General features: G+C 44.8%; 1 protein-coding gene across 3 annotated transcripts in view; it reads right to left on the reverse strand.

Annotated features, from left to right (window-relative positions):
• The window catches only part of LOC110534068 (copine-4), an 85,587-nt gene that overhangs the window by 13,864 nt on the left and 43,766 nt on the right, over window positions 1–27,957 (reverse strand). Inside the window, exons 3-10 of one of the 3 annotated variants that reach the window (XM_090222316.1) lie at window positions 24,959–25,138; window positions 23,564–23,635; window positions 19,839–19,913; window positions 14,878–14,961; window positions 14,704–14,793; window positions 8,042–8,140; window positions 3,687–3,773; window positions 1,022–1,081 (exon numbers count right to left, since the gene is read on the reverse strand). In XM_090222316.1, coding sequence (XP_090078442.1) covers window positions 1,022–1,081; window positions 3,687–3,773; window positions 8,042–8,140; window positions 14,704–14,793; window positions 14,878–14,961; window positions 19,839–19,913; window positions 23,564–23,635; window positions 24,959–25,138 — 747 coding nt within the window. Of the gene's footprint in view, window positions 1–1,021; window positions 1,082–3,686; window positions 3,774–8,041; window positions 8,141–14,703; window positions 14,962–19,838; window positions 19,914–23,563; window positions 23,636–24,958; window positions 25,139–27,957 lie in introns of all 3 variants that reach the window. The other 2 variants (XM_090222320.1, XM_090222313.1) reach the window with 2 other exon arrangements.

Raw genomic sequence — 27,957 nt, forward strand, 5'->3', positions numbered from 1 at the left:
ACTCTGACACATACACCATCCCACCTTCCCTTTACACCTCTCACTCTGACACACACCATCCCACCTTCCCTTTACACCTCTCCCTACCTCTGACACATACACCATCCCACCTTCCCTTTACACCTCTCACTCTGACACACACACCATCCCACCTTCCCTTTACACCTCTCCCTCACTCTGACACATACACCATCCCACTCTGTCTGCTCTGCTATCCTCTTCTACTCTGTTGGGCTTGTTCCCCCCCTCTCTCTTTTGTCATCTCTTATTCTTTTTCTCCTCATTTAAAGTCAGTCATCTCTTTGATTCTTTCTCTCACGTCTGTGATCTATGGATACATTGTTCATCGTTAGAAACAGTTAGAGGCAGAACGTTTCTCATCTGTTGTTCAGCCTGGCACAGAGAGAGAGCCTAACACTCTCGCCAAGGGATCTGAAGGAAGTATGGAGCCCATTTAAATGTCAACATCAACCACGGTCGCCTTTTAGGTGGTAGGAATAAAAGGAAAAGTTAGTGTGTCATAAGAGCAAACACTTCCTGGTCAATTAAGTGTACCTCAGTAAGACCTCCCTTGAGAAGTAGTTTCACACAAACACTATTTACAGGCAGGGGGCAGAGGGCATCCCTTAGCCAGAAAAACAACAGATAATTAGAACCCACGTGTTCACAGCTGGGAGAAAGGGATTCTTGAAAAGCTGCAGCTAATGGCAGAGGTTTGTTTCACAGGTGGTGAAAATGAACCATTCTAACTATCAGAACAAAATAGGATTATTTATGTAAGCTCCCTCAGCTAATGCCTAGGCTTAAGCTCGGCAGGCTAACTCAGTCTTGTGGCACACACATGACCCTGGTTAAAACCCAGTCTGTCACATATACGTCACCCAACTAAAAAGAGAATAATGAGGGCAGTGCCATTTTTTAAAAGTAATATGCATTATTTTGTGTATTTGAATACATTTTGGCATCCTGTGTGTGAATGTGTGAGTCATGCATGTTAGTGTGAGTGTCAGTGTGAACTCACTGTAAACTGGATCTGACAGCCTCCCATGATGTAATCCAGGAAGGAGTGCATCTTGATGATCTGTGGATGGGAGACAGCAGTTGAGGGCGGGGGACCTCAGCTATCCACAGTGAGAATTGACACCAATCACTTGGGGATGACATGACAGACACAGTAACTGACCACTTAGGAGCATCTTATCCCTTATTCCAGCCAATTACAAAGCAGCTAGTTTAGCATGTTAGCCATTAGCTTTGAGGAAACCAGCTGGCTGTGGGTGTTGTTCATTATGTCTCTGTTACAACTGGTGTCACATGTTGGCCAGTGTTGGGAAATACCAGAGAGGAAGAAGTGGGGATTTACTCCGACCAAAATCTGTCTACGTGAGATAAGCCTTTTTTTTGGTCTATGCGAGTGTGTCGAATTACGAGGCTTATTTAATCTTTAACATAAGTTAAATAATGTTTAGGCTGTTACAAATTATATAAGTGGATGAACATGGCATTCCGGCAACTTTAGGAAATACGACTTAGTTGTGTCTGTTGTTCACACACGTATCTGCCCTCTCATTAGCTAGAATTCTTTCACTTTATCTTGCCTCCTCCTACCTGCCTATCATCTTTGAGAACATGTAAACTCTGCAAAAAAAGAAACGTCCTCTCACTGTCAACTGCGTTTATTTTCAGCAAACTTAACGTGCAAATATTTGTTTATACATAACAAGATTCAACAACTGAAACATAAACCAAATAAGTTCCACAGACATGTGACTAACATAAATTGAATAATGTGTCCTCCTCATGGACTGCACCAGATTTGCCAGTTCTTGCTGTGAGATGTTACCACACTCTTCCACCAAGGCACCTGCAAGATCCCAGACATTTCTGGGGAAATTGGCCCTACCCCTCACCCTCTGATCCAACAGGTCCCAGACGTGCTCAATGGGATTGAGATCCGAGCTCTTCGCTGGCCATGGCAGAACACTGACATTCCTGTCTTGCAGGAAATCATGCACAGAACAATCATTATGGCTGGTGACATTGTCATGCTGGAGGGTCATGTCAGGAGGATGTCTTCCATGTAACGCACAGCGTTAAGATTGCCTGCAATGACAACAAGCTCAGTCTGATGATGCTGCAACACATCCCCCAAGACCACTACAGACCCTCCACCTCCAAATCGATCCTGCTCCAGAGTACAGGCCTCGGTGTAACACTCAGTGAAGAGCACTTTTTGCCAGCCCTGTCTGGTCCAGCGACGGTGGGTTTGTGCCCATAGGCGACGTTGTTGCCGGTGATGTCTGGTGAGGACGTGCCTTACAACAGGTCTACAAGCCCTCAGTCCAGCCTCTCTCAGCCTATTGCGGACAGTCTGAGCACTGATGGAGGGATTGTGCGTTCCTGGTGTAACTCGGGCAGTTGTTATTGCCATCCTGTACCTGTCCTGCAAGTGTTGTCATGTCTGCTCCAGCTCTTTCCTCCCCCTGGCGCTTGAAGGCCCCAGGTTGCCCTGCATCATGCACTTCAGCCATCCATCACGCACACCTGCCTTCCCTCGTCATGCGCATCAGCGTTATTGGACTCACCTGGACTCACTTATCATCTGTTCATTTCCTCCACTATATTTGTCAGTTCCCCAGCTCTGTTCCCCGCTACTGAATTGCATAGTTTTTTGTCCTTAGTATTAGTTTTATGACGCTGTTCCTGTCTCGTTCCATGTCCGTTATTTATTAAAAGTTTCACTCCCCGTTCCTGCTTCGTCTCTCCAGCGTCAACTCATGTGACAGGTGTGATGTTCGGATGTACCGATCCTGTGCAGGTGTTGTTACATGTGGTCTGCCACTGCGAGGACGATCAGCTGTCCATCCTGTCTCCCTGTAGCGCTGTCTTAGGCATCTCACAGTATGGACATTGCAATTTATTGCCCCGGCCACATCTGCAGTCCTCATGCCTCCTTGCAGCATGCCTAAAGCACGTTCACACAGATGAGCAGGGACGCTGGACATCTTTCTTTTGGTGTTTTTCAGAGTCAGTAGAAAGGCCTCTTTAATGTCCTAAGTTTTCATAACTGTGACCTTAATTACCTACCATCTGTAAGCTGTTAGTTTCTCAACGACCATTCCACAGGTGCATGTTCATTCATTGTTTATGGTTCATTGAACAAGCATGGGAAACAGTGTTGAAACCCCTTACAATGAAGATCTGTGAAGTTATTTGGATTTTTACTAATTACCTTTGAAAGACAGAGTCCTGAAAAAGGGACATTTATTTTTTTGCTGAGTTTATTTCCTTTGTTGGAGCGGTCACTCGACTATCTTCTCAATATAATAGATAATCTTGGTAAGTAGCAATCTGCCAATAAAGACACTGAGAAAGGCCAGCACTTATTTAATGGGAATATGTCTGCATTTAAAAACAACATTAGCTATTCCACAGTGTCTCCATGCAGACATAGTTGTCCCCAAAATGGCACTAATTTTAAGGTCATCCGTGGGTTCAGCAGATGGAAGAAATGTCATATTAGTCAGATTCCATCTGATCACAACCATCCTTCACATCCATAACAGCAACAGGATGATAAATGTTCTGGAACCGTCTGCCAATGAGACTTAGACATCAGGTTAGAGAAAGTGGTGGGCGGAGGAAGGATGGAATGAGTGTGTGAATGAGAGAGAATCGTGAATCACCTTGCACTGATTGAGAATGACGATACCAGAGTTCTTGTAATTCTTCTTCTTGATCTGATACTTGGGGTTTATACACTCCCATTGGACCTGGCGTTGATCAAATATAAAAAACACTATCACAATAAGTACAGTATCATCCCTACAGTATGTGACTTGGTGGCGGGAGACTGACTGTGCTAAACAGAGTTTAAAAGAATCATTCAAAAATGACAGAATTGATAGACTATATCATCCCATTGGATAACATGGAGCGATGGTAGTGGAGGCCAGACAATGGAGTGAAAGAAAGCAATATGATCCACAGCAATGAGAAGTGGCAAGGAAATGGAACTGTGGAGCGTGTTAGGGAGAATAATTAGCAAATCCAAGCAACAGCAGCCTGACGAGGTTTGGTTTCTGGATCATTTGTTCGTCACTAATGAGGGGAGCGTTATCCATTCAGGACTGTACAGATTAGCCCAGTCATTTCAATCTGCTGCTCAAAATCAGAAAACAACTCCTGTGTTAAAATCCACCACTTTTCCTCTATGGGTCATGGGAGAGAAAAACAAAACATCAGTCACCTAATCGTCTCAGGGACAGGCTGTCCGTGCCGTTCTCTGTCGTTCTCTTTAGCTTACAAAACCGATTATATGACCATTATCATAAAAGTGGATACCCAACTAGTTGTAGCTCCATGAATGATTAGCAGATAATGGGTAAAAAAAAACTAGATATCTCCATCAGCCAAATCACCAATTTCAGTAGGAGTCAAAAGCCCCTGTGTATCCTACAGCATATGTGGCATTGGAGTCGAATGAAATGGGCCGTACTGTAACGAGTTTAATGCCCGCATGTCCTGCAGTCTTCTTAAATTCCATGAAGGAGCCAATTAGTGGTGTGACCGGCCTTTAAAAGCTTGCTGCGTTTGAGGCCCGAGCACCGTAGGGTTTATTTAGACTACGAAGTGAGCCACATTGTAATATAATTAGCCTAGAAGCCTCAGCCTGGAGCTCCTTTTGTGTGCTAATGAAGACACAGCTGTCTGCCTGGGCCAGTCGGCGTGATGAAGGAGAGGCGTCCAGCGTTGTACGGCACTACGGGTTGTCACCTGTCATCCTCACCTTGAACGTTGACTAATTAAATGCATTCTTTCTTGTTCTTGTTCCAAGGGAAGCTGTTCGGTTTGCAAAACTCTGGACATTAGGTAAAAACTTTAAATGTCTTGAAACAGTCTCCTCAAACTGTCTCTTTAAGTGGTGATGAAGGCTGATCTCAATTAAAAGAGTAAAAAATAAATCTGTCTATATCAAAGTGCCTTCAATTGAAATCAAGGTTAAGTACCCTTTGACCTTTTAGGGCTGCAGTCCCGTTATCATTTTACAGAAATACTCAGTTATACACATGGAATTATAGATATACCTTTCCTTAATGCAACCGCTGTGTCAGATTTCAAAAAAACTTTATGGAAAAAGCAAACCATGCAATAATCTGAGACGGCGCCCAGAAAATAAATAAAATTATCCGCCAGGTTGGAGTCAACAGAAACCAGAAATCACATTATAAATATTCCCTTACCTTTGATGATCTTCATCAGAATGCACTCCCAGGAATCCTAGTTCCACAATAAATGCTTGAATTGTTCAATAATGGCCATTATTTATGTCCAAGTAGCAACTTTTGTTAGGGCTTAGGTATACAAAACGCTCGTGCAGATCCATCCAAATGTCGGACAAAAACATCAAAAAGTTATATTACAGGTCGAAGAAACTTGTCAAACTAAGTATAGAATCAATCTTTAGGGTGTTGTGGAGAGTTCTCCAACTGGAGAATTCCTTTGTGTGTAGAGTTTGGATTTCATCTCAGGTTTTTGCCTGCCATATGAGTTCTGTTATACTCACAGACATCATTCAAACAGTTTTAGAAACTTCAGAGTGTTTTCTATCCAAATAATAATAATAATATGCATATATTAGCAACTGGGACTGAGGAGCAGGCCGTTTACTCTGGGCACCTCTGGGCAACTTTCAATCAAGCTACTCAATACTGACCCTGCAGCCATAAGAAATAAGGTAAGGGTTATGGTTAAGGTTAGGGTGAGGGTAGGGGTTAAGGTTAGGGTAGGGATGTCACAAGGATGCCGAATAGCACTAACCATGGCTCAATGGATCCATTACCAAGCATTCTGAGCTGGAAGGAAACAGCAAGGATTCTTTCCCAAACACACCAGGCAGGACAGAACTTTCACTCTCTCACACCCTTGTCCTCCATACAGTGAAGGAGAGAGTGCTGATTTCTGAATTATACTGGTACAGAGAGAGAGACAGAGGAGACGGTGGCTACCGGATGATGGGGAGGCTCCTAGCTGAGAGATATCCATTGTCATTTGTTTGGTTTTTCCTGAAGGTTTCTGTCCTACTCTTCCCTGTGGAGCGCTGAAATATCCTCAGCACCCAATGAGAGAAGTAAGTATCTCCTCCGGGGGAGAAAAATGTCCTGAGCCCCAAATGGCCCCATGCCACTGCATTTGGTCATGTCCCCCAGAGAGAGGACGCTACCCTCTGGTCACATCCCCCAGAGAGAGGACGCTACCCTCTGGTTACATCCCCCAGAGAGAGGACGCTACCCTCTGGTCACATCCCCCAGAGAGAGGACGCTACCCTCTGGTCACATCCCACAGAGAGAGGACGCTACCCTCTGGTCACATCCCCCAGAGAGAGGACTCTACCCGCTGGTCACATCCCCCAGAGAGAGGACGCTACCCTCTGGTCACATCCCACAGAGAGAGGACGCTACCCTCTGGTCACATCCCCCAGAGAGAGGACGCTACCCTCTGGTCACATCCCCCAGAGAGAGGACGCTACCCTCTGGTCACATCCCACAGAGAGAGGACGCTACCCTCTGGTCACATCCCCCAGAGAGAGGACTCTACCCTCTGGTCACATCCCCCAGAGAGAGGACGCTACCCTCTGGTCACATCCCCCAGAGAGAGGACGCTACCCTCTGGTCACATCCCCCAGAGAGAGGACTCAAGCCTCTGGTCACATCCCCCAGAGAGAGGACACTACCCTCTGGTTACATCCCCCAGAGAGAGGACGCTACCCTCTGGTCACATCCCCCAGAGAGAGGACACTACCCTCTGGTCACATCCCCCAGAGAGAGGACGCTACCCTCTGGTCACATCCCCCAGAGAGAGGACGCTACCCTCTGGTCACATCCCCCAGAGAGAGGACGCTACCCTCTGGTCACATCCCCCAGAGAGAGGACACTATCCTCTGGTCACATCCCCCAGAGAGAGGAAGCTAGATAAACCTTCAGAGGAGTTGGATGAAAACAAATCTCCTGTCGGCAACCCACATGAGCTCTGCCTCTCTAACCCACTTTTTCTCTGCTCTGACATATCATCTGGAGAGACATACATTGCAGTGAGTACAGAATCATATTAGAGTGTGATTCCTACAGTCTGAGAAGTCTTAGGTATATAATAATGACCATGTTTCACATTGTATAAATGATTGGAGACAAGCGCAGGAATACGTAATAGGGCTTTTAATACTCCACCCAAATTACACAACATGCCATGAAAGGCAGGACGAAGCCCAAAACAAACACGTATACAAACACACAGGGATGTAACCCAAACAAAAGAACGAGGTTAAACCTATAATAAATACAAAGGACGAGACCCAGAATAACAATGCACGGGATGAGACCAGTAATTACACTGCACGGGATGAGACCAGTAATTACACTGCACGGGATGAGACCAGTAATTACACTGCACGGGATGAGACCAGTAATTACACTGCACGGGATGAGACCAGAAATTACACTGCACGGGATGAGACCAGAAATTACACTGCACGGGATGAGACCAGTAATTACACTGCACGGGATGAGACCAGTAATTACACTGCACGGGATGAGACCAGAAATGACACTGCACGGGATGAGACCAGTAATTACACTGCACGGGATGAGACCAGTAATTACACTGCACGGGATCCGTAATAACAATTGCATAAAACACGCAGCATGAACGCCAAAACAAAGGTACTCACAGGACCAACAGACATGGTAACAATAATCGACCAGGACAATGGGGAACAGAGGGCACATATACAGTATACAATTACTAATCAGGGAAAATGGTAACCAGGAGTGCGTAATTAGACAGTGCAGTGAAGCCTAGAAGGCCGGTGATGTAGAACTCCGGAACTGGTGCAGGAAGGAGCAGCAGTACTGGGGGAATCCGTGACAGGCATCTAGAAATGATCATTTTACAAACCTGATTGATGCCTTCGCTACCTAAAAGAAAAACAACCAACGCTATCTAAACCCCACTTATAAACTCGCACAACACCTGTACAGCCTACCTGTCTCCCATCCATTGCCCCTCTCATCTCTTTGAATGTGGCCTGATATTCACCAATATAGTCGTGCTTCCCATTGGAGTCCCAGTCCCACACTGTGCACTGAAAGAGAGAGAGAGAGAGAGAGAGAGAGAGAGAGAGAGAGAGAGAGAGAGAGAGAGAGAGAGAGAGAGAGAGAGAGAGAGAGAGAGAGAGAGAGAGAGAGAGAGAGAGAGAGAGAGAGAGAGAGAGAGAGAGAGAGAGAGAGAGAGAGAGAGAGAGAGAGAGAGAGAGAGAGAGAGAGAGAGAGCGAGAGCGAGAGAGAAGAAAGGGAGAGAGAGAGAGCGAGGGGGAAGGGAGAGAGAGAGAGAGAGAGAGAGAGAGAGAGAGAGAGAGAGAGAAAGAGAGGAGATGAGAAGAGAGAAAGAGTAGGTTAGAAAAAGTGACTTCAGTTAATGATCAAATACTACGGTGTCAATATGTACATATCACCTAAACCCATCTGTGAATGCTGCAGTTGAACAAGATCTCCAGACTGAATGTGACCAACTCTGTGGTGTCATGTAGATTCTGTGGTATGGTTGAAAGCTCTTCCCCTGGTGTTCACACTCGTTACAACTCACTGTGACCAGTTTCAGAACTAGAGCAGACTCCCCTGTGATGCTTCTCCATTAATAAATCAGTAAGGCGACTTTGCTGGAGTTTTAATAGTCTCATGAAATATAGAATTGAGGATGTGAAAGGCTTTTGACATAAGACAGAGAGAGAGAACATTGAATTTGTGTGTGTATATGTTTATTTTGTTTAACATTATACATTTTTAAATGAATTACTAAACTTAATTTTTAAGCACACGTTTTATCATAATTTCTTATAAAAAGATCTGTCAGCGGTATTTTGCAGAGGGGGAACACTAACTGGACCAGGCAAAAAGTACCCTCTCAACCCCCCTCCCTTTTCTCCTTAGTAAGTGGTTTCTTCCAAGGTGCACCACCGAGCAAAGATATGCTAAGCAGGTCACTAGATACTCTTGTGCATGCAGACAGTATCGTCAGTTGAGGAGGAGAGAGAGTGTTGAGTTACATGCACAGCGTTTGATTTGATTTTTGCTGCCAGTGATGGGCAGGACTCGCAGGAGGAATGTATGTAAATCATTGTCCGGGTCGTTGTCCTGTTGGAAGGTGAAACTTCACCCCAGTCTCAGGTCCTGAGAGCTCTTGAACAGGTTTTCATCAAGGATCTCTCTGTGCTCCATTCATCTTTTCCTCGATCCTGCTTGTCTCCCAGTCCCTGTTGTTGAAAAACATCCCCACCGCATGATGCCGCCCCCACCATGCTTCATCGCCAGACGTGACATTTGGCATTCAGGCTAAAGAGTTCAATCTTGGTTTCATCAGACCAGAGAATCTTGTTTCTCAGAGAATCTTGTTTCTCATGGTCTGAAAGTCTTTAGCTGCCTTTTGGCAAACTCCAATCGGGCTTTTATATGCCTTTTACTCAGGAGTGGCTTCCGTCTGGCCACTCTACCATAAAGGCCTGATTGGTGGAGTGCTGCAGAGATGGTTGTCCTTCTGGAAGGTTCTCCCATCTCTACAGAGGAACAGGAGCTCTGTCAGAGTCACCATCGGGTTCTTGGTCACCTCCCTGACCAAGGCATTTCTCCCCCGATTGCTCAGTTTGGCCGGGCGTCCAGCTCTTGGAAGAGTCTTGGTGGTTAAGAATGAGGACACTGTGTTCTTGGGGAACTTCAATGCTACAGACATTTTTTGGTAAACTTCCCCAGATCTGTGCCTCGACACAATCCTGTCTCGGAGCTCTATGGACAATTCCTTTGACCTCATGGCTTGTTTCTTGCTCTGACATACACTGTCAACTGTGGGACACAAGTGTGTGCCTTTCCAAATCATGTCCAATCAATTTAATTTACCACAGGTGGACTCCAATGAAGTTGTAGAAACATCTCAAGGATAATTCATGGAAACAGGATGCACCTGAGCTCAATTTCGAGTCTCATAGCAAAGGGTCCTAATACTTATGTAACTAAGGTATTTCTGTTTTTTACTTTTAATAAACTTGCAACATTTCTAAAAAACTGTTTTTGCTTTGTCAATATGGGGTATTGTGTGTAGGTTGATGAGTATCTGTATTTATTTAAATATTTAAAAAAAAATAAGGCTGTAACGTAACAAAATGTGGAAAAAGGAATGGGGTCTGAATACTTTCCGAATGCACTGTATGTACAGTAACAGTGTGGCAGTTGTACTAAACTCCTAAGGCATAACATTTGTCATAGAATCAACGTGCATCATTCATTAAACTGACATGTGAACAGATAAAGAGGTAAGCTTAGATAGCTTCTGTTTCACTTCTTTTTTTTGTACATAGTATTAGACATAATGATTATGGCTCTAGATTGCAGGAACAAGCTGTTTCAGTTGTTCGAAAAATACTAAATCCTCAGAATTCCAGAGGGGGGCTGGCCAGTCCCACACACACACACAGTCTTCATCCTCACATACCTCTAAAATAATGGCTGCATGACGCCACTGTTCGTGTGTGTGTGTGTGTGTGTGTGTGTGTGTGTGTGTGTGTCTAGGTTTCACATGGATCATGGATGAATACACTGACCTCTGACCCTCATTTGGCCATTAGCTATGCTGAACATTCATCTATGATACACATTCACTGCAGTGACAATTCCAGGACAGCCTCCTACATCCATGGTTGTGTCAAGTGTCAGAACCGTGGCATTGTAACGTCTGTTTAATAAATGTGTGTTCAATTAATGCTCTTGTATTATACAGTTTGTGATAAGGAGGTTAACCTGAGCTAACATTAACAGCATCTTGTGAAAAGTCCCATTGGAGGGGAAGACATTTTATTATCCATTAAAACTAGAGGCATATTAACTCCACAGGAAATCATTCACTATCACTGCTTCTGAAACCCACACACACATCCACCCACACATCCACCCACATCCACCCACACCCCTAACACACATCCACCCACACCCCTAACACACATCCACCCACACATCCACCCACACCCCTAACACATATCCACCCACACATCCACCCAAATCCACCCACACCCCATAACACACATCCACCCACCCACACCCCTAACACATATCCATCCACACCCCTAACACATATCCATCCACACCCCTAACACATATCCATCCACACCCCTAATAAACATCCACCCACCCACACCCCTAACACATATCCACCCACACCCCTAACACATATCCACCCACACCCCTAACACATATCCATCCACACCCCTAACACATATCCATCCACACCCCTAACACATATCCATCCACACCCCTAACACATATCCATCCACACCCCTAACACACATCCATCCACACCCCTAACACACATCCACCCACACCCCTAACACATATCCATCCACACCCCTAACACACATCCACCCACACCCCTAACACACATCCACCCACACCCCTAACACATATCCATCCACACCCCTAACACATATCCATCCACACCCCTAACACATATCCATCCACGCCCCTAACACATATCCATCCACACCCCTAACACATATCCATCCATGCCCCTAACACATATCCATCCACACCCCTAATAAACATCCACCCACCCACACCCCTAACACATATCCATCCACACCCCACACACACTCGGTCATGCTTAAGTGGATATTATGGAATGGAAATCTGACACTGGATTAAAGGGATCAGAAGGACTTTGACACATGCTTGTCAGCCATCCGCATCTCTCTCCACAGCAACCCCACTTTCCCTCCTTAAGTAACCATGAATACTGCAAGGACAAGAGGGTCATTCCCCTTTAAAGGCCCTTTCTCTCAGCTCCATCCAGATAACCCACCAGGTAGACGGTGAGACTCCTCATTGGGCTTGGCAAGGAGGGCTAAATTGGTGTCTTTTCTACATGACTCTCTTTTCCTCTGGTGAAAGGCTCAACCAATTGGGTAGCTGTCCAATTAACAAGAAGTGATATTCAGGGGGCAGAGAGGTTGAAGGGGAGGGCGGGACTTTCATCCAAAACCATTAGCTTCCCTCATTAACTAGACAGAACTAGAAGAGCTGGGTCATTTGGAATCTCTGCTTCGATATCAGAACACTGACATCATCTACTGTATGGATTCTAGATATTCTCAACTCAAGTGTGCAGTTGAAATTACTAAAGAACTTCAAAGAACTTATCACATTTCAATAAGATGATGACTGAGACCCAAAGGAAGAGATAGGCCTACCACCCTCCTTTCTAAGCATTTACATACTGTCACAATGTGTTAGTTTAGCTGACCGTTCTATTTCACAGATTTGTATAATTTAGCATTACTTTTAGATAGCCCTGGCTGGCAAAGGTCTTCGTTTTGTGTAAGGAGGGTATGGATGAATATTATCTGTCCATTGATGGTTGTTGGGAACAATGCTCTTTGCTGCTCGCTGATGTGTCTGTACTTTCCAGCAATAACACCGTTGGGTCCAATAGTCACCATTACTAGCCGTGCTTCAAATATAGCGTTCCCTGACGTTCTAAATGAGCTACCCCTATGATTCTACATTATGGTCTACTATTATGATGCTACCATTATGGTCTACTATTATGATGCTACCATTATGGTCTACCATTATGATGCTACTATTATGATGCTACATTATGGTCTACTATTATGATGCTACCATTATGGTCTACTATTATGATGCTACCATTATGGTCTACTATTATGATGCTACCATTATGATGCTACCATTATGGTCTACTATCATGGTGCTACTATTATGATGTTACTATTATGATGCTACTATTATGATGTTACTATTATGATGTTACTATTATGATGTTACTATTATGATGTTACTATTATGATGCTACTATTATGATGCTACTATTATGATGTTACTATTATGATGCTACCATTATGGTCTACCATTATGATGCTACCATTATGATCTACTATTATGATGCTACTATTATGGTCTACCATTATGATGCTACCATTATGATCTACTATTATGATGCTACTATTATGATGTTACTATTATGATGTTACTATTATGGTCTAACATTATGATGCTACCATTATTGTCTACCATTATGATGCTACCATTATGATCTACTATTATGATGCTACTATTATGGTCTACCATTATGATGCTACCATTATGATCTACTATTATGATGTTACTATTATGATGTTACTATTATGATGTTACTATTATGATGTTACTATTATGATGTTACTATTATGTGCTACTATTATGGTGCTAGTGGGCAAGACAGTATAGGACTCACCATGTCCCACTGGATGACCAATCCCAACAGACAAACAGGAAGCTCTTTCCCTGAAACCACTGGTTGTTAAGCAGTGGCTCTGTATAATTTGAATATTTATTTCAAAAAGGTTTGCTGATACCGTGGGTGCAGTTAATATTGGTAGCAATATGGTCAGACAGTTTCTTAGCCGTCAACGTTTAAATGTGAATGATCTCTTTAGCTCTATGTCATTTCCTGCCCTGGGGTTAATTGCTGTTGGCCCCACCAACACACATCCAACCCTACAGTGACCTCATCACTCATACCCCTAAAGAGCACCACCGTGGCAACTGGGGCTGATTGAAATCTTGGGATGGAGAGGAGAGGTGTGATTGGTAACATGGAGGGATTGGGACAAGAAGTAGGTGGGAGGGAGTTGGGGGTGGGGGCATCGACAGCTTAACCTCCTCCCACCTCCGCACCACCCTCTCTATCTCCTTGACTGGAGAGGAGGGAATGAAGAATAGAGGGAAGGAGAGAGAGAAAGAGAGAGAGAGAGAGAGACTCAGTGCCCCTAAACACAATGAGACACTGCTGCAGCTCATTGTTGGTGCCTAAATGTTTAATGAGAAAGTCTTATTTGTTTAGAGCAGGCCCTTCAGGCGCTCATTAGACTAACTGTAGTTTAATGATTTAGTAATGCCAGGGAGTTAGAAAGGGGGGAAAAGGCAATAATACACACACACACAAACAAGCACACACACGAGGCAATAAAGGCAAAAAGGGGAAGATGCCGACCATGTGAGACAGAAGGAGGGGGGCTGAAAGAGAACACGAGAGGGAGGAAAGAGGAGGAGTTATAAAGGTGGTGGGGGCGGGGCGTTTGAGAGTCTCTCTCTTTCCACTCCCCTGGTCTAATAGACGTCCCCCGTCTTGGTCCTGTATGATCAGGCCAAGCCACAAATGACTCGTCTAGAGAGCCCTCAAACTCAACTCTGAACCTCGATGCCAGTTCATTTTTACATTGTTCCCCTCTAATCAGGGACTGATTGACTGGAGAGGAGGAAATGAAAAATAGAGGGAAGGAGAGAGAGACCAATCAGGGACTGATTTAGACCTGGGACACCAGGTGGGTGGTATTAATTATCAAGTAGAACAGAAAACCAGGGATAAGAGTTGAATACCCCTGCTATAGAGAATCCCATTCCTCCTTAGTCTAGCACTCCCTCCTGACTCTAGTAGACAAACCCCTCATAGGATTGAGGCCATGGTGCTGAAATCAGTATTGCTCACCTGCCAGTCAGTCCACTACTGTGGCAAAAGTGCACAATCAGGTCCCCTGGGCTGGCGAGAAGACATAGAGCCAAGCACATACATACATACATACAATCAATCAGACACACACGTCTATACCTTTAGAGGCCGGTCATGGTCTCCACTGCAGAGGGAATTCAGGGAAGTCTTGAAGGTTTTCCACACCGGGTTAAGGTTGTTCATAACAGTCTGTGAGTGAAACAGGAAAGAGAAATGGAAATAAGCTAAAGCAATTGGATGGATCTGTTTGAACAAAACGACTGCTGGTTTTACCTCTGTTCTGTGCACAAGCTGTAGCGTGTCGTCATCGTTCATCCTGAAGATCTCCAGGAAAGGGTCTGATTTGCTAAAAAAGTCCTGCACAGAGAGATACATGGTGGGCTTTCAGAAATACATCAACTACCATCTTAATGCCATGCTGAGGGATTGCAATATTTCCCTCCCAACCGCTTTGGCCCTAAAACTGTGAAAGTGGTCAATAAAATACCTAACGTTGTTGTGCGGAAGATGGTTGCCATGTTGTCCAAATTCATGCATTTATCAAAGTCAACAACACACTGAGGTCCTCTACAAACGCTCCTGTATGTGTATAGGTAATCTACATGGAATATATATTACACATAGGATATACTGTACTGACATCTAACTAACTCTCTGCCACTATATCTCTTCCTGTGAGGCTGGTCTTTCTCCTTCCTGTTCATTGATTCATAGAGCTGAGCTGTGATGCAATCTGTAGGAGGGTTATCTCTGGTAACTCCCTAGACGGGTGCCAAAACTCCTGAACAGCTAAATTAGCTGAAGAAATACTGTACCTCATACAATACTCCAGACCCTGAGGTTGTAACTCGTTACAGTATACAGCTAAGACGCCTTTCAAATTGTCTTGGTACTTTGACTTATCTAATAAGAGCAGCTAAGAGCAGTATACAGCTAAGACGCCTTTCAAATTGTCTTGGTACTTTGACTTATCTAATAAGAGCAGCACTAGGAAGTAGAAAATCATAGATTGTTCTCAACACTTTTGAACAACAAGTAGAAATGTCAAATTGCAGATTGCATTTCTTCAACAAGCAGGACGCACAGGATGTACTTCAAAATCCCGGTCATTGGAAAGAGAAAGAGACGCAGGTATAGAGGACATAGGGAGAGGTGCCTTGTAAGGATCCTCCAACGGCGAGTGGGAAATCTGCCCTCACCATCAGTATTACTTGCCAACGTACAATCATTGAACAATAAATTAGACGATGATTAGACGATCACATTAGACGTACGATCACAAATATCCTACCAACAGGACATCAAAAACTGTAATATCTTATGTTTCACCAAATCGTGGCTGAATGACGACATGGATAACATTCAGCTGGTTGTAACGCCCGGGGTGTAGTGGGAAAGAAGTCAGGCGCAGGAAGCAGAGAGTTCAGGGTAGCGCTACTTTTTAATGCACCACAACAGTGAACAGACGCCATCCCTAACAAATGCCCCAAACACGGGGGACTTAAACAGTCCAGCAAAATCCAAACACATGGACCACCGTGGCATACAGCCGTGTACACAGGTACACTGAAAATAATCCTGCACAACCAGCAGGCGGGCCGGCTGGTAAATAAAGCCCAACCAATTAACCTAAACTAAACACAGGTGCAACCAAAAAACAGAAAAGGGGGAAAAGGGATCAGTGGCAGCTAGTAGGCCGGTGACGACGACCGCCAAGCGCCACCCGAACAGGAAGGGGAGCCACCTTCGGTAGGTGGGATATGCGCTGCACTGGCTAGATAGAACAGCACACTCCGAAGACGAGGGTGGTCTGTGTATATTAGTAAACAACAGCTGGTGCACGAAATCTAAGGAAGTCTCTATATTTTGCTCGCCTGAAGTGGAGTATCTCATGATAGTGTTCATCTATATTTTGTGTGGCTGTTTATTTACCACCACAGACGGATGCTGGCACTAAGACTGCACTCAGTCAGCTGTATAAGGTAATAAGAAAACAGGAAACTGCTCACCCAGAAGCTTCTAGTGGCCGGGGACTTAAATGCAGGGAAACATTAATCCATTTTACCTCATTTCTATCAGCATGTTATATGTCAACCAGAGGGGGAAAAAATTCTAGATCACCTTTACTCCACACACAGAGACGCGTACAAAGCTCTCCCTCGCCCTCCTTTGGCAAATTTGACCATAATTCTATCCTCCTGATCCCTGCCGACAAGCAAAAACTAAAGCAGGAAGCACCAGTGACTCGGTCTATTAAAAAAGCAGCCAGATAAAGCAGATGCTAAACTACAGGACTGTTTTGCTATCACAGACTGGAACATGTTCCGGGATTCTTCCAATGGCATTGAGGAGTACACCACATCAGTCACTGGCTTTATCAAAAAGTGCATCGAGGAAGTCGTCTCCACAGTGAAAGTGCATACATAGCCCAACCAGAAGCCATGGATTACAGACAACATTCCCACTGAGCTAAAGGGTAGGTGCGGAACTATAACCTGGAAGCTTATAAGAAATCCTGCTACGACGAACCATCAGACAGGTAAAGCGCCAATAAAGGACTAAAATTGAATCGTACTACACTGGCTCCGATGCTCATCGGGTGTGGCAGGGCCTGCAAACTATTACAGACTACAAATGGAAGCACAGCCGCGAGCTGTCCAGTGACACGAACCTACCAGACGAGCTAAATCACTTCTATGCTCGCTTCGAGGCAAGCAACACTGAGGCAACACTGAGGTAGCCGATGTGAGTAAGGCCGCTGGCAAGGCATGTGTTGACCAACTGGCAGGTGTCTTCACTGACATTTTCAACATGTCCCTGATTGAGTCTGTAATACCAACATGTTTCAAGCAGACCACCATAGTCTCTGTGCCCAAGAACACGAAGGCAACCTGCCTAAATGACCACAGACCCGTAGCACTCAAGTCCGTAGCTGTGAGTGCTAGGCTGGTAATGACTCACATTAACACCATTATCCCAGAAACCCTAGACCCACTCCGATTTGCATAACGCTCAAAAAGATCCACAGATGATGCAATCTCTATTGTACTCCACATTGCCCTTTCCCAACTGGACAAAATAAACACCTACGTGAGAATACTATTCATTGACTACAGCTCAGCGTTCAACACCATAGTGCCCTCAAAGCTCATCACTAAGCTAAGGATCCTGGGACTAAACACCTCCCTCTGCAACTGGGTCCTGGACTTCCTGACGGGCCGCCCAGAGGTGGTAAGGGTAGGTAGCAACACATCTGACACACTGATCCTCAATACTGGAGCACCTCAGGGGTGTGTGCTCAGTCCCCTCCTGTACTCCCTGTTCACCCATGACTGCATGGCCAGACACGACTCCAACACCATAATTAAGTTTGCAGACGACACAACAGTGGTAGGCCTGATCACCGACAACAACAAGACAGCCTATGGGGAGACACCTGGCCGGGTGGTACCAGAATAACAACTTATCCCTCAATATAATCAAGACAAAGGAGATGATTTTGGACTACAGGAAAAGGAGGACCGAGGACGCCCTCATTCTCATCGAGGGGGCTGTAGTGGAGCAGGTTGAGAGCTTCAAGTTCCTTGGTGTCCACATCACCAACCAACTTGAATGGTCCAAACACACCAAGATAATCGTGAAAACCTTTCCCCCCCAAGAGACTGAAAATATTTGGTATGGGTCCTCAGATCCTCAAAAGGTTCTACAGCTGCAACATCGAGAGCATGGTTGCATCACTGCCTGGTACGGCAACTGCTCTGCCTCCAATCGCATGGCACTACAGAGTGTAGTGTGAACAGCCTAGTACATCACTGGGGCTAAGCTGCCAGCCATCCAGGACCTCTACACCAGGTGGTGTCAGAAGAAGTCCCTAAAAATTGTAAAAAGACCCCAGCCACCCCAGTCATAGACTGCTCTCTCTTCTACCACATGGCAAATGGTACTGGAGCGCCAAGTCTTGGTGCAAGAGGCTTCTAAACAGCTTTCACCCCCAAGCCATAAGACTCCTGAACCGGTAATCAAATGGCAGACCATCTGCATTGTGTGTCCCCTCCCCCAACCCCTCTTTTTACGCTGCTGCTACTCTCTGTTTATCATCTATGCATAGTCACTTTAACTATACCTACATGTATATATTACCTTAATTAGCCAGACTATCCGGTGCCCCCACACATGGACTCTGTACCCCTGTATACAGCCTCGCTACTGTTATTTTCACTGTCAGTTGACTGTTTTTTAAATTTCTTTACCGATCTATTGTTTACCTAATACCTATTTTTTACTTAAAAATTGCACTGTTGGTTAGGGCTTGGAAGTAAGCATTTCACTGTGAGGTCTATCTATACCTGTTGTATTCGGCACACGTGACAAATACACTTTGATTTGATTTGAATTGGGGCCAGCAATGGTCATGACATATCCTGGTCTGGTTATGCACACCTGATGTCTGATCCTAGTACTACAATCAACTTGACTGGATGCTCCAGGAGAAAAATTCCCTCAAAACACCTGCTGATCAGAAGAAATCTGCAGTTCCTAAAACATGAAATCAATCATTTATAAACACGATTCTTACTGATAGGATACTGATGGGAAAGTTAAGAGCACATCACTTTGATTGATTACATTTCTCCCTGCAGATGCAATGCTGATTTGCAGTTTAGTGCTGGAATAATGTACTTTAGCACCTGTGGTGAGGGAAAACTTATTTCAGTTGAAGGCGGACACACACACACACACACACACACACACACACACACACACACACACACACACACACACACACACATAGCATCTTCCATTTAGTGGAGATTAACTCATTTAAATTAGACTGTGATTAGAGATACACTGGGGCTGAGAAAGACACCAGGAGACTTAAAAACATCTCTTGGACTTAACCACAAACACACCACACACACCTCTGCTCTCTCTCCTTTCTTATCTCCCCATCTGTGTGAGCCAGAACCACAAACACAGCAGGAGAGACTGAGATGGGGAGTTGGGTGGATCATAGATCCTCATTGAGGAGGGATTGGTTCTCTGTATCTAATGTGTTTCTGTTGTAATTATTCCTCTGATGGGATTTTGCCCTTGAAGCATAGCTCTATGTGTATAATCACTGTTCTGAGACCAGTTGATGCCATGGTTAATGGAGAGGATATACAATAATGTAATGCATTCATAATCAATTAACGAGCACAAATTAAACATGTTCTGTAGCGTTGCAACCTTACCTTGTCGTCAAGTTTCCTGGCACTGAAAGAAAGTTCCACATAATCATCATTCCCTGTCAGCTCCTCGGCGGTGACCTGCAGGTACATAACACACACCTGGATCTAATATTCACACACACCTGGTTCTAATATTCACACACCTGGTTCTAATATTCACACATCTGGATCTAATATTCACACACACCTGGTTCTAATATTCACACACACCTGGATCTAATATTCACACACACCTGGTTCTAATATTCACACACCTGGATCTAATATTCACACACAACTGGTTCTAATATTCACACACACCTGGTTCTAATATTCACACACACCTGGTTCTAATATTCACACACACCTGGATCTAATATTCACACACACCTGGTTCTAATATTCACAAACACCTGGATCTAATATTCACACACACCTGGATCTAATATTCACACACAACTGGTTCTAATATTCACACACATGGTTCTAATATTCACACACACCTGGTTCTGATATTCACACACCTGGATCTAATATTCACACACACCTGGTTCTAATATTCACACACCTGGTTCTAATATTCACACACACCTGGTTCTAATATTCACACACCTGGTTCTAATATTCACACACACCTGGATCTAATATTCACACACACCTGGATCTAATATTCACACACACCTGGTTCTAATATTCACACACCTGGTTCTAATATTCACACACACCTGGTTCTAATATTCACACACACCTGGTTCTAATATTCACACACACCTGGTTCTAATATTCACACACACCTGGTTCTAATATTCACACACACCCTGGTTATAACCAGAAACCAGAACAAAGTTCTGTTTATGAATGAAATAGTGAACTTGTAATCATTGTAGTAAAACACATGACAGGCATATTGTCTTTCATACTTTGTTCTGTATCTGCCTCCAGATTCATATGTATTTGTCAACTGTTTAGATATGAAATACTGTGGAATCACTCCTCATCTGGTCTAATATAAGTCCTATTGACACTGATGTTAGTTTCTTTCTGCTGGGAGCTCGTTTTTCATAATGACCTTGAGATACCGCTCTATTTAGTTCTCTCTTTATATAGAACTATTGTGTGTGTGTGTGTGTGTGTGTGTGTGTGCGTGTGCGTGTGCTTGTGCGTGTGCGTGTGCGTGTGAGTGTGTGTGTATACGTGTGCGTGTGCGTGTGCGTGTGTGTGTGTGTGTGTGTGTGTGTGTGTGTGTATACGTGTGCGTGTGCGTGTGCGTGTGTGTGTGTGTGTGTGTGTGTTTGTGTGATTTACACTATTGAGAATGCCTTGATACCTTTGTTAAAATAGGTTATTTTCCATGCATAAGCAAACAGGCAATGTGCTTCAGAAACAAAACGATATGTATGTTCATCTCAAACAGACACATGCATGCATGCATATCTTTATTTATTTATCTTTATTTGTTAAGTTCAGATGCTACTCTACACCAAACTCAGAAAGTGTAAAAAATAACTCCCGTATCTGAATTAAAGTTTGCCTGGTCATATTTGAATTTAGATTAGGTGGTAGGCTTCTCAAATCAAATCAAATCAAATTGTATTGGTCACAGACACCTGATTAGCAGATGTTATTGTGGGTGTAGCGAAATGCTTGTGCTTCTAGCTCCGATAGTGCAGTAATATCTAACAAGTAATATATAACAAATTACACAACATATACCCAATACACACAAATGGAATGAATTAAGACTATATACATACAGACGAGCGATGTCAGAGCGGAACGGACTAAGATCCAGTAGAATAGTATAGAAAACAGTATATACATATGAGATGAGTAATGCTAGTTAAAATGTAACCATTGTTAAGTGAATGAGATACCGTAGAATAGTATAGAATACAGTATATACATATGAGATGAGTAATGCTAGTTAAAATGTAAACATTATTAAGTGTAAGGCTCCGGGTGTCGTGGGTGTGGAGTCAAATGCAGGAGACAGAGAGTTCAATGCTGTGCGTCTTTTAATAGCACCAACGCACCACAGGGTGCTCACAAAAGTTACGTTCCCAAACACAGGGAATCAAAATGTACAATGGAAAAACTCACGACCAGGCACTAACACGTACCTCTTACAACAGAGCCGAAGGTTACATTGAAATAATCCCGCACAACAACCAGGCGGGCCGGCTGTCTAATAAAGACAAACTAATTAAACATAAACAGGTGCTACAACTAAACATACAAGGAGGGGGAGGAAAGACAATCAATGGCAGCTAATAGGCCGGTGACGACGACCGCCGAGCGCCACCCGCCCGGGAAGGGGAAACACCCTCGGTCGGACTCGTGACATTAAGTGAATGAGATACCGTAGAACAGTATAGAATACAGTATATACAGTACAAATGAGATGAGTAATGCCAGATATGTAAACATTATTAGTTTTCCATTACTTAAAGTGGCCAGGGATTTCTAGTTTATAACTATAGGCAGCAGCCTCTAATGTGCTAGTGATGGCTGTTTAACAGTCTGATGGCCTTGAGATAGAAGCTGTTTTTCAGTCCCTCGGTCCCCGCTTTGATGCACCTGTACTGACCTCGCCTTCTGGATGATAGAGGGGTGAACAGGCAGTGGATCGGGTGGTTGATGTCCTTGATGATCTTTTTGGCATTCCTGTGACATCGGGTGCCGTAGGTGTCCTGGAGGGCGGGTAGTTTGTCCCCGGTGATGCGTTGGGCAGACCGCACCACCCTCTGGAGAGCCTTGCGGTTGCGGGCGGTGCAGTTCCCATACCAAGCGTTGATACAGCCCGACTGGATGCTTTCAATTGTGCATCTGTAAAAGTTTGTGAGGGTTTTAGGTGACAAGACATATTTCTTTAGCCTCCTGAGGTTGAAGAGGCGCTGTTGCGCCTTCTTCACCACACTGTCTGTGTGGGTGGTCCATTTCAGTTCGTCAGTGATGTGTACGCCAAGGAACTTGAAGCTTTCCACATTCTCCACTGCTGTCCCGTCGATGTAGATAGGGGGGTGCACCCTCTGCTGTTTCCTGAAGTCCATGATCATCTCCTTTGTTTTGTTGATGTTGAGTGAGAGGTTGTTTTCCAGGCACCACACTCCCATAGTCCACATCTCCTCCCCGTAGACAGTCTCATCATCGTTGGTAATTAAGCCTACTAGTGTTGTGTTGTCTACAAATTTGATGATTGAGTTGGATGCGTGCTTGGCCATGCAGTCATGGGTGAACAGGGAGTACAGGAGGGGGCTGAGCACGCACTCACCCTTGTTGAGGATCAGCGGAGTGGAGGTGATGTTTCCTACCTTTACCACCTGGGGGCGGCCCGTCAGGAAGTTCAGGACCCAGTTGCACAGGACGGGGTTCAGACCAGGGCCTCAGGCTTAATGACGAGCTTGGAGGGTACTATGGTGTTGAATGCTGAGCTGTAGTCAATAAACAGCATTCTTACACAGGTATTCCTCTTGTCCAGATTGGATAGGGCAGTGTGCAGAGTGATGGTGATTGCATCGTTTGTGGATCTATTGGGGCAGTAAGCAAATTGAAGTGGCTCTAGGGTGGTAGGTAAGGTTGAGGTGAAATGATCCTTGACTAGTCTCTCAAATCAGTTCGTGATGAGTAATGATTAGTTACCTTTGCTGTGCTTTAGACAGACAGACAGACAGACAGACAGACAGACAGACAGACAGACAGAAAGCTAGAGAGAGAGAGGGAGCTAGGTGACAGACAGGAAGGAGCCTTACCATGATGAAGGACTTGCTCACTGTGCTGCCCTGTTTGAGCAGTGGTTTGGTGAGCTTCCTCTGGGACACAATCTGTTTGGAGAGAGATAAGAGGTGAGACTCCCCTGACTCGGTGCCTCACATCAACAACACAGCAACTCAGGAGAACCAGAGAGGGGAAACTGGGACGAGGGAATCACCGGCAGTCAAAAATAAAGAAAGAAAAAAATGAAGAGTTTTGCACAAATGTCTGAAGGAAAAGAGAGTGTGGTTGTATAGGGTGAGGTTGGGGAGTTCTGATGAGAAGTTTTGCCATAAACACATGCTGGAAAGATGCCATAAAATAATTGGATGCTGTGAGGCTTTCCACATTATGCAAGTAAGATGCAATGTGAGAGTCTTTGTAAAGGTTCAAAGCCCTCTCAGTAAATTCTCAATGCTGGAATTTGTGCATGGTACAGTAGGTCTATTGGATGATTTTGAGAATAAAATATGAAGTCAAACTGTAGAAATACAGTAAAAACCCTTGGCGAATCCTATTCACAATATAAGGTGTTTCTAAATGATGCCTCTTATTTGCATTGAGATGTGCCCACAGTCCCACCGTCTCCTTGTAGATACAACAGAGTGGAACAAAATGAACAGCTCATCCATATGAACATCTCCCAGGAGTCAGAGGGAAAAGACAGAGAGATAGAGAGAGAGAGAGAGAGGGGGGGGGGGGGGGAGAGGGAGGCAGAGAGTGGTACTTTGAAACTTGGATCAAACTCAAACTAAATACTGCAATTCATAAAACATAAAATTAGTTTCTGGAGAATTCCTCAGTACAACTAGATGAAGATAGCAGGGCCTATGAACCATGTGTCAGCAGTGGTGGGGAAGAATCATTTGCTGTTGGCATAGACACACAATAATACCAGAGAGAGGCTCAGAAGGCTCAAACATTCCAGGCCCGCTGGCGTACCGGACGCCAACTGTTTCAGCCGACAGCTGCATGTAGCAAAACACTCTTAATGCAAGTCTGTGGGATTATTTCATTACGTGCCTTATCGCTATTTGCACGTGGCATGTAATTTTATTGGAGACTGACTGTATGCAAACGTTACAGAGAGCTCCTTTTTGCCGGCAAAAAAAAGGGTTGATATAAAAACACGCTACACTGCCCGACCAACTGCCACTAAACCACTTAACTCGCTTGTTTTTTTACGTTACAGGAAATGACCCGTGCAGAGAGGGAGGGTGAGAGGTAGGTGTTGTCTTTCTTGAGTAAACAGTCTCACTGGGTCTACTAAAAAGCCTCTGCTAACTGCTTTTAATGGTCTCTAAGTTCAGCTCGTCCAGCATTAGCACTTAGCACTTAGCATTGTGTCAGAGATAGCGTGTCGGAGTTAATGTGGCATTGCCGTGAGAACACACCTGTCCCAGTGTGCACTCCATGGCCCCCAGAAAGTCAGCCTCCTTGATGCCGTTGTGATTGCTGCTGATGTCATAGAGCTCGTAACGTAGCCGCTGTACTTCCTCAAAGTAGAAGTCCACGGTGAAGACTTTAGAAAAGGTGGGGCTTATGGAGCTACGGATCACCTCTGTCCTGTCAACCTGCAGAGAGAGAGAGAGAGAGAGAGAGAGTGTGTGTGCCCAGTGGGTTTATTCCATTGGAGGCTCCTCAGAGGAGGACGGGGAGGGCCATCATCCTCATTGAATTTCAGAAATAAATAAAATAGCGAAACATCTAAAAAGTTATCACTTTAAACTAAATATATTCACGTCACCAAATAATTAATTAAAATACACTGTTTGCACCATGGTGTAGACGGAGGACAGCTTGCTTCCGCCCTCCTCTGTATACATTGACTACAAAACAAAACCTACGGAACCCCCTGCCCTACCACTTCTCCTTCACCCAAATCCAGATTAATTAGCATTTTATTGCATGACATAAGTATTTGATCACCTACCAACCAGTAAGAATTCCGGCTCTCACAAACCTGTTCATTTTTCTTTAAGAATCCCTCCTGTTCTCCACTCATTACCTGTATTAACTGCACCTGTTTGAACTCGTTACCTGTATAAAAGACACCTGTCCACACACTCAATCAAACAGATTCCAACCTCTCCACAATGGCCAAGACCAGAGAGCTGTGTAAGGACATCAGGGATAAAGACCTGCACAAGGCTGGGATGGGCTACAGGACAATAGACAAGCAGCTTGGTGAGAAGGCAACAACTGTTGGCTCAATTATTAGAAAATGGAAGAAGTTCAAGATGACGGTCAATCACCCTCGGTCTGGGGCTCCAAGCAAGATCTCACCTCGTGGGGCATCAATGATCATGAGGAAGGTGAGGGATCAGCCCAGAACTACATGGCAGGACCTGGTCAATGACCTGAAGAGAGCTGGGACCACAGTCTCAAAGAAAACCATTAGTAACACACTACGCTGTCATGGATTAAAATCCTGCAGCGCACGCAAGGTCCCCCTGCTCAAGCCAGCGCATGTCCAGGCCCGTCTGAAGTTTGCCAATGACCATCTGGATGATCCAGAGGAGGAATGGGAGAAGGTCATGTGGTCTGATGAGACAAAAATAGAGCTTTTTGGTCTAAACTCCACTCGCAGTGTTTGGAGGAAGAAGAAGGATGAGTACAACCACAAGAACACCATCCAAATCGTGAAGCATGGAGATGCAAAGGGGACAAGACGACTGCACCGTATTGAGGGGAGCATGGATGGGGCCATGTATCGCGAGATCTTGGCCAACAACCTCCTTCCCTCAGTAAGACCATTGAAGATGGGTCATGGCTGGGTCTTCCAGCTTGACAACGACCCGAAACACACAGCCAGGGCAACTAAGGAGTGGCTCCGTAAGAAGCATCTCAAGGTCCTGGAGTGGCCTAGCCAGTCTCCAGACCTGAACACAATATAAAATTGTTGGAGGGAGCTGAAAGTCCGTATTGCACAGCGACAGCCCCGAAACCTGAAGGATCTGGAGGTCTGTATGGAGGAGTGGGCCAAAATCCCTGCTGCAGTGTGTGCAAACCTGATCAAGAACTACAGGAAACACATGATCTCTGTAATTGCAAACAAAGGTTTCTGTACCAAATATTAAGTTCTGCTTTTCTGATGTATCAAATACTTATGTCATGCAATAAAATTCAAATTAATTACTTAAAAAGCATACAATGTGATTTTCTGGATTTTGTTTTAGATTCCGTCTCTCACAGTTGAAGTGTACCTATGATAAAAATGACATACATCTACATGCTTTGTAAGGAGTAAAACCTGCAAAATCGGCAGTGAATCAAATACTTGTTCTCCCCACTGTATATCCATCCTGCCCTGCCTTTATAAAATCTTCAAAAGTCAAGTTAATAAACAGATCACAGACCATTTCGAATCCCACCGTACCTTCTCCACTATTCAATCTGGTTTCCGAGCTGGTCATGGGTGCACCTCAGCTACGCTCAAGGTCCTAAACGATATCATAACCGCCATCGATAAAAGACAGTACTGTGCAGCCTTCTTCATCGAAGTTTGTGAGAGCTTTTGGTGACAAGCCAAATTTATTTAGCCTCCTAAGGTTGAAGAGGCGATGCTGTGCCTTCTTCACGATGCTGTCTGTGTGGGTGGACCAATTCAGTTTGTCTGTGATGTGTACGCCGAGGAACTTAAAACTTACTACCCTCTCCACTACTGTCTCATCGATGTGGATAGGGGGGTGCTCCCTCTACTGTTTCCTGAAAGCCACAATCATCTCCTTTGTTTTGTTGACGTTGAGTGTGAGGTTATTTTCCTGACACCACACTCCGAGGGCCCTCACCTCCTCCCTGTAGGCATTGTTGGTAATCAAGCCTACCACTGTAGTGTCTTCCGCAAACTTGATGATTGAGTTGGATGCGTGCTTGGCTACGCAGTCGTGGCCGAACAGGGAGTACAGGAGAGGGCTCAGAACGCACCCTTGTGGGGCCCCAGTGTTGAGGATCAGCGGGGTGGAGATGTTGTTACCTACCCTCACCACTTGGGGGCGGCCCGTCAGGAAGTCCAGTACCCAGTTGCACAGGGCGGGGTCGAGACCCAGGGTCTCGAGCTTGATGACGAGTTTGGAGGGTACTATGGTGTTAAATGCAGAGCTGTAGTCGATGAACAGCATTCTCACAAAGGTATTCCTCTTGTCCAGATGGGTTAGGGCAGTGTGCAGTGTGGTTGAGATTCATCAACAACAGTCACCCACAAAGCATCGGTACCCATCGCTCCACAAAAGCCGCGGCCCTTGCAGAGCAAGGGGAACCACTACTTCAAGGTCTCAGAGCAAGTGACGTCACTGATTGAAATGCTATTTAGCGCGCACCACCGCTAACTAGCTAGCCATTTCACATCCGTTACATCAGGTAGGGTGGAGGTGATATGGTCCTTGACTAGTCT

This window comes from Oncorhynchus mykiss, chromosome 3, assembly GCF_057628025.1.
Source record: "Oncorhynchus mykiss isolate SJ-2025 chromosome 3, ASM5762802v1, whole genome shotgun sequence".
Taxonomy (NCBI): Eukaryota; Metazoa; Chordata; class Actinopteri; order Salmoniformes; family Salmonidae; genus Oncorhynchus; species Oncorhynchus mykiss.